The sequence below is a fragment of the Marmota marmota genome, unplaced genomic scaffold, assembly GCF_001458135.2.
Source record: "Marmota marmota marmota unplaced genomic scaffold, marMar, whole genome shotgun sequence".
NCBI classification, from domain to species: Eukaryota; Metazoa; Chordata; class Mammalia; order Rodentia; family Sciuridae; genus Marmota; species Marmota marmota.
In genome coordinates, this window is record NW_026000076.1 from 1,094,660 (window position 1) to 1,103,182 (window position 8,523).

At 41.7% G+C, this 8,523-nt stretch overlaps 1 protein-coding gene across 1 annotated transcript; it reads left to right on the forward strand.

The window, feature by feature from the left end:
* The first annotated feature begins 329 nt into the window (after nucleotides 1-329).
* Nucleotides 330-4,568, forward strand: LOC107155078 (NPC intracellular cholesterol transporter 1-like). Its single transcript, XM_015500852.2, is given in 4 exon segments — nucleotides 330-402; nucleotides 619-781; nucleotides 783-4,125; nucleotides 4,128-4,568. Coding segments are annotated over 4 exon segments (3,825 nt in total). The 5' UTR covers nucleotides 330-344; the 3' UTR covers nucleotides 4,389-4,568.
* Nucleotides 4,569-8,523: the final 3,955 nt, after the last annotated feature.

Below are 8,523 nucleotides of genomic sequence, written 5' to 3' on the forward strand. Positions count from 1 at the left end.
CTGGTACATTCACACAATACTAATACTGAAACAAGTTCTTAAAGTCTACAAATATGCTGCCCAATAAGAGCATGAAAGTGTAGAAAGAAACAAAAATTATGAAGAGAATATAAAATGTGGTTAATCTAAGTGAATGTCAGGTGAGTAATACTGTAATTCCACTTATACATTTACAAACAATGTGTAGAATTAAAACACATAATAATACTAAAAGATGGAAAAGAATTCAATTAATAGCATGACAGGATATTTTTACTTATTGAAAAAATAGAGGAAGTGAAGAAGCAGCCGGGCGCTCTGTGGAGCGATCCTAGCAGACGTGCGCAGCCCCGCGTGGCCGCAGCATGAGCGCGCGCGGTCCAGCCCTGTGCTTCTTCCTGCTGCTGCTCTGTCCTGCGCAGGGTCTCACTAAATTGCTTAGGGCCTGACTAAATTGGCTTCAAACTTGGGATCCTCCTGCTTCAGCCTCCAGAGCCACTGGGATTACAGGCATACACCCAGGTCTGCAGTCCTTTTACCTCAAGGCTAATAGCCCTGATGGGTGCCTCCACTCTAGGGCAATTGGAATAGATCAAAGATTGTGAATCTCTTGCAAAATTCCTGGAAGCCTTTTCAAGGTGTTTTTACAGTCCTGTGTTTGGTATGGAGAGTGTGGAATTGCATCTGGAGATAAGAGATACAATTGCAGATATTCTGGGCCACCAAAACCACTGCCAAAAGATGGGTATGACTTAGTGCAGGAACTCTGTCCTGGATTCTTCTTCGACAATGTCAGTCTCTGTTCAGCAGCTTCGGACTTTGAAAGACAACCTGCAGCTGCCTCTGCAGTTTCTGTCCAGATGCCCATCCTGTTTTTATAACCTAATGAACCTGTTTTGTGAGCTGACATGTAGCCCTCGTCAGAGTCAGTTTCTGAATGTTACAGAAACTGAAGACTATGTTGATCCTATTACAAACCAGACAAAAACGAATGTCAAAGAATTACAATACTATGTCGGACAGAGTTTTGCCAATGCAATGTACAATGCCTGCCGGGATGTGGAAGCCCCCTCAAGTAATGACAAAGCCCTGGGACTCCTCTGTGGGAGGGATGCTGATGCCTGCAATGCCACCAACTGGATCGAGTACATGTTCGATAAGAATAATGGACAGGCGCCATTTACCATCACTCCCATTTTTTCAGATCTTCCAGTCCAGGGGATGGAGCCCATGAACAATGCCACCAAAGGCTGTAATGAGTCTGTAGATGAGGTCACTGGGCCATGCAGCTGCCAGGACTGCTCCATCGTTTGTGGCCCCAAGCCCCAGCCCCCAGCACCTCCTATTCCCTGGAGGATCTTTGGTTTGGATGCCATGTATGTCATCATGTGGATCACCTACATGGCATTTTTGTTTGTGTTTTTTGGAGCATTTTTTGCATTGTGGTGCTACAGAAAGCGTTATTTTGTCTCCGAATGCACTCCCATTGACAGCAATATAGCCTTTTCTGTTAATGCCAGTGACAAAGGGGAGGCGTCCTGCTGCGACCGGCTTGGTGCCGCCTTCGAGGGCTGTTTGAGGCGCTTCTTCACCCAGTGGGGATCTTACTGTGTCCGAAACCCTGGCTGCGTCATTTTCTTCTCACTGGTCTTCATCGCCGCATGTTCTTCAGGCCTGGCATTTGTGCGGGTCACCACCAATCCAGTTGACCTCTGGTCATCTGCCAGCAGCCAGGCCCGCCAGGATAAAGAGTACTTTGACACACACTTTGGGCCTTTCTTCCGGACAGAGCAGCTCATCATCCGGGCCCCCAATACCAGCAAACACATTTACCAGCCATACCCCGCAGGAGCCGACGTGCCCTTTGGACCCCCACTTGACAAAGAGATTTTGCACCAGGTTCTTGACTTACAAACAGCCCTTGAAAGTATTACCGCAAATTATAACAACGAGACTGTGACACTTCAAGACATCTGCTTGGCCCCTCTCTCACCTTATAACAAGAATTGCACCATTTTGAGTGTGTTAAATTACTTCCAGAACAGCCATTCTGCACTGGACCATCAAGTAGGGGATGACTTCTTTGTGTATGCCGATTATCACACGCACTTTCTGTACTGTACACGGGCTCCTGCCTCTCTGAATGATACAAGTCTGCTGCATGATCCTTGCCTCGGTACATTCGGTGGACCCGTGTTCCCGTGGCTTGTGCTGGGAGGCTACGATGATCAAAACTACAATAATGCCACTGCTCTCGTGATTACCTTCCCTGTCAATAATTACTACAATGATACAGAGAAGCTCCAGAGGGCCCAGGCCTGGGAAAAAGAGTTTATTAATTTTGTGAAAAACTACAAGAATCCAAATCTGACCATTTCTTTCACTACTGAATGAAGTATTCAAGATGAACTAAATTGTGAAAGTAATGGGGATATCTTCACTGTTGTCATTAGCTACGCCATCATGTTTCTGTATATTTCCCTAGCCTTGGGGCACATCAAAAGCTGTCGCAGGCTTCTGGTGGATTCTAAAATCTCCCTAGGCATCACAGGGATCATGATCGTGTTGAGCTCGGTGGCCTGCTCATTGGGTATCTTCAGCTACATGGGGACCCCATTGACCCTCATAGTGATTGAAGTCATCCCGTTCCTGGTGCTGGCTGTGGGGGTGGACAACATCTTCATCCTGGTGCAGACCTACCAGAGAGATGAACGTCTTCAAGGGGAAACCCTGGATCAACAACTGGGCAGGGTCCTAGGAGAAGTGGCTCCTAGTATGTTCCTGTCATCCTTTTGCGAGACTTCAGCATTTTTCTTTGGAGCCCTGTCGGTGATGCCGGCCGTCCACACTTTCTCTCTGTTTGCGGGATTGGCCGTCTTCATTGATTTCCTACTTCAGATTACCTGTTTCGTGAGTCTCTTGGGATTAGACATTCAACGTCAAGAGAAAAATCGACTGGACATCCTCTGCTGTGTGAAAGGTGCTGAAGATGGAAGCAGCGTCCAGGCCTCAGAAAGCTGCCTGTTTCGCTTCTTCAAAAACTCCTACTCTCCACTTCTGCTGAAGGACTGGATGCGACCCATTGTGATTGCCGTATTTGTGGGTGTCCTGTCATTTAGTATTGCGGTCCTGAACAAAGTAGAAATTGGATTGGATCAGTCTCTTTCAATGCCAGATGACTCTTACGTCATAGATTACTTCAAATCCCTTGGTCAGTACCTGCACGCGGGTCCGCCTGTGTACTTTGTCCTGGAGGAAGGGCACAACTATACATCCCTACAGGGACAGAACATGGTGTGCGGCGGCGTGGGCTGTGACAACGATTCCTTGGTGCAGCAGATATTTAACGCGGCTCAACTGGACAACTACACCCGGATAGGCTTTGCTCCCTCGTCCTGGATTGACGATTATTTTGATTGGGTTAAGCCCCAGTCTTCTTGCTGTAGAGTCTACAATATCACTGACCAGTTCTGCAATGCTTCAGTGGTTGACCCTTCCTGCGTCCGCTGGAGGCCTCTGACTCCGGAGGGCAAACAGAGACCTCAGGGTGGAGACTTCATGAAATTCCTGCCCATGTTTCTCTCTGATAACCCTAACCCCAAGTGTGGCAAAGGGGGACATGCAGCTTACAGCTCAGCAGTTAACATCCTTGGCAATAATACTGGCATCGGAGCCACATACTTCATGACCTACCACACCGTGCTGCAGACGTCCGCTGACTTTATTGATGCTATGAAAAAAGCCCGACTTGTGGCCAGTAACATCACCGAAACCATGAGCACGAAGGGCAGTAATTACCGGGTGTTCCCATACAGTGTGTTCTACGTCTTCTACGAACAGTACCTGACCATCATTGATGACACCATCTTTAACCTTGGTGTGTCCCTGGGGTCCATATTTCTGGTGACCGTGATTGTTCTGGGCTGTGAACTATGGTCTGCAGTCATCATGTGCGTCACCATCGCCATGATCCTGGTCAACATGTTTGGCATAATGTGGCTGTGGGGCATCAGTCTGAACGCAGTGTCCTTAGTCAACCTGGTGATGAGCTGTGGCATTTCCGTGGAGTTCTGCAGCCACATAACAAGAGCATTCACAGTGAGTGCAAAAGGAAGCCACGTGGACCGTGCAGAAGAGGCGCTTGCTCTCTCATGGGCAGTTCTGTATTCAGTGGAATCACACTTACAAAATTTGGAGGAATTGTGGTGTTGGCCTTTGCCAAATCCCAGATTTTCCAGATATTTTACTTCAGGATGTATTTAGCTATGGTCTTACTGGGAGCCACTCATGGACTAATATTTCTCCCTGTCTTACTTAGGTATATAGGCCCATCAGTAAATAAAGCCAAAAGTCGCACCACCCAAGAACGGTACAAAGGCACAGAGCGAGAACGACTCCTAAATTTCTAGCCTTCTTCAAGGGTTTGTGACTTTGAACTGTGTCAAGGGGTCGGTCCGTTTACCACTGGACAGTAACTGCATCTAACTGCATCGTCAAGACTGAGCTGAACACCCGATGTTCCAGGCCTGGGGCTGTTGAACAGAGCTTCGGATGTCCTGCTTTTAAACTCAGGAATGCGAATGTGACTTGTGAAGCAGTATTATGNACATTTATATATATATATATATATATATATATATATATATATATATAGAGAGAGAGAGAGAGAGAGAGAGAGAGAGAGAGAGCGAGCCTAGAATGTTGTAGGCCTCATTAGAGCTTGGTCTCCAAAAACCTGTTTGAAAAAAGCAACATGTTCTTCACAGTGTTCTCCTATGAAGGAAAATAGAGATTTAATCACCATTAGGTGTGGCAGGAAAGGAAAACAAGAGAATGTAGCTCACAAATTGTATACTGGGTTTTAACTTATTTTTCTTTAATAAAATACCTGTTTTCCTAAAAAAAAAAATTAAAAAAAAAGAAAAAATAGAAAAAGTAATATTAAACTCTAAAGAATGCATGCTGTAATTGGTATGCTAAATATCCAAATAATATATAAGTATCAAACTCATAGGAGGTGGATTAAATCTAAGAAAAGTCAAGACACTGGAGAAGAAGAAACATAGAAGAAGAAGAAAAGGAAGAAGACTAATAAGATAATTTTTACCTTTAAATATGTCAAAAGTTTACCTAAAAATACCACTAAAGTCAAATACTTTAAGTGATGCAGATTTCAGTCTAGGTGAAAACAGAATCCAAGCTCATACATCTTACAAAAGTCACATAGTTGACCACTGAGCCACAACACCAGCCCTCAAAATGCTTTTTTATGTAGCACCAAATACGGAACCTATAGGCACACTACCGCGGAGCTAAATCCTCTGCCTTTATTTTTGTATTTTAATTTTGAGATAGAGTCTTGCTAAGATGCCCAGACTGACCTTGAACTTGTGATCATCCCTTGCTTCAGCCTCCTGTAGCTAGAATTACAGGTATCCACAATGATGTCTCATTTAGATTCTTAATATATGTCTTAAATTACCATTTCTTCTCTGCTGTACCCAGCAGGACCCAGAAATGTTTTAATGCTATGGTTTCTGGCATATTTCTAAAGCAATGACAAAAAAATTAGTTAATTAATTTAAAAGGAGGAAAAGTTTATGTTGTCTCAGTGTTTCATTGGTTTTAGTCCACGGTTAGATTGACTCCATGGATCTGGGCCTTTGGGAGGGAATGTGTGGTAGATCAAGGTGGCCTACTCCATGGCAGTTGTTAAGCAAAGACAGAGGAGGGGCCAAAGCCTCAATATCCCCTTCAAGGGCCTCCTCTCATGCCCCCTATGGCCTAACTTCCCTTGACTTAGTCCAACCCCTGAAAGTTTCCCCTACCTCCCCAGAGTGCCATAGGCTGGAGACTAAATCTTTAACACAGGAATATTTGGAGGAACTTAATATCTAAACTATACAGGATAAAAAAAAATGCAATTATTAGCCAAGTAAACTGTAGTTGTTATCATATTGATAAAAGCAGACTTTAAGGTCAGAAGTGTTACTAAAAAGTTCATAATATAAAAATATATGGTGGGCCAGGAAGATAAATGAGATCTAAATTTATAGCACCAAATAGAATGATTTCAAACTACACTAAACAAAAGATAATTAACTAAGAGAGATAAAACTACAAGCAAGCATGATGTTTTAAGAATTATTCACTATGAAAAATTTTAAGGAATTATAAAGTAGAAAAATTGCATAATAATCAATCATATTCACCATCCAGTTACAACAATAATGAACTCATAGCCAATAATATTTCCTCTGTATCTGTCTCCCACTTGTGATTGTTGTTTTTTTTTTCTGAAAGAAGATCCTAGATAACACATTATTTGTGCCAGTTAGCTATTCATTGTTGTGACAAAAACCTGAGATAAATCAACTGAAAGGATGAAAGGTTTATTTTGGCTCTTGATTTCCAAGTTTTCCACCCAGGGCTGCTTAACTTCATTGCTATGGGCCTGTGGTGAGGCAGAGCATCATGGTGGAGAGGGCATGGTAGAGCAGAACTCCTTACCTCACGGTGGCTGGAAAACAGAAAGAGCTAAAGAAGCTCACCCAGAACAAGATATAGTCCCTAAGGGCACAACCTTAAGGACCTACTCCCTTTCACCAGGTCCCAAACTTTCAAGTTTTCACCACCTTCCCAAAGCCCATTTAGCTATGAACCCATCAACTGATGAGTTTGATGAGATCAGAGACCCTTGATCCATTCAATTCCCCAAAGCCCCATTATCCCCATATTTGGATAGGGATATCCCTTACTATTTTATTGCAAGTGATCAGAGAAAAAAAAATTACTCCTTGGAATTCTTTTTCTTTTAGTTCACAATAGGCCATTTTTTTTTTTTTTGAAATTGCTAAATGGATGTTTTTTGGGGAAAGGGCATATTCTATGTTTTCAGTATACAAATTTATCTCTTTCTACTGTGTTTCAGTCAACAATTTTTATTTATGAGTTGTTTTAGTCAGCTTCTGTTTTAATCAACTTTTTGTTGTTGTGGTGGTGGTGGTGGTGACTAAAAGATTTTAACAGCACAATTGTAGAGGAAGAAAAGTTTGAGCACTCACGGTTTCAGAGATCTCAATCCACCGACTGGTGGCGCCATTCCTTAGGGCTCAAGGTGAGGCTGAAAATCATGGAGGAAGTATGTGGCAGAGGGAAGCAGCTCACGTGATGATCAGAAAGCAAAAAGAGATCTCCACTTGCCAAATACAAATATATATCTAAAAGCCATGCACCTAATGACCCACCTCCTCCAGCCACACCCCACCTGCCTTCAATTACCACTCGGTTAATCTCATCAGATAATTAATTCACCAATTTGATTAAGGCTTTAATAAGCCAATCATTTGTCCTCTACATCTTCTTGCATTGTCTCACACATGAGCTTTTCAGGAACACTTCATATCCAAACCACAACATTGTGCCCCTGGCCCCCAAAAGCTCATGACCATCTCACAATGTGAAATTCATTTAGTCTATCTCCAAGAGTTCCCATATTCTCAACATTTCTGAGGACATATGTCTGCATGGGTTTGAACTCTACTCCTGATAGCAATTTGTTTTAGTCAGCTCTTTTGCTGCTGTGACTATAAGACCCAACAAGACAAAAGAAATGCCATAGAGATAAAACTTGTTTGGCTATAGGTCAATTTCACTAAATCATTTCTGTTGTCTTATTTAGGTATGATGTGATGAGGCATTGCCTTATATGCATACGGCCTGATTAGTTGGCAGCTTGTGATTGACTGTGAAGCACAACTCCTGTGATTGGATAAGAATTAACTATTTTATTTAATTATTGTTTTTTTACATAAATCTACTTTTAAATTAGATTGCAGATTTTTTGTTTTGTTTTGTTTTGTTTTACATAATAAGTTAGGTTGCATTCTCTATATAGGATTTACAGGTATGGGGGCAGCTTTAGGTCAAATTAATTTCACACAAATGTTGAGGGACTGGTTAGTGTCTTCAGTATCCCAATATAATTGCATCTTTAAAAATTCTCACTTGTCTTTTTAAGTTTTTATAATTTAAAGAGCTCAGTGATAAATAACTTGCCTCATCATGAATAACAACTAGAGTAACTTTATTAAATTATAAATTTTGTTAGCATAAAATGACTCATTGTTCCATTGTTGACAAAAATTTTGATAATAGTTCTACTTTTTTCTTTTATCATGTGTTTGCTTGATATACACACATGTACCCACATACATTCAGGACCACTTCTTAAAGCTTTATTTAAATAATGTTGGCAAATATTAGAATAGTATAAAAACTGTTGTAACTATATATAAGGAAAAGTCTATCTCCTGTCCTATATTGAGCAGTCATTTAGATTATTGACACATTCACAATAATTACTATCAGATTCTTTTAGCATCTATCATCCCAAGAATATTCCATGCAAGTAGAAACATATATAATAACTGTATTCACAATTTGTTACTTCTAACTGCAAAATATCTACTTTGTCTTGCATCACAGTTTTGATTTTATAAATCTATCTCTAAGATATTCTATATTGACACATAGAGATATAGA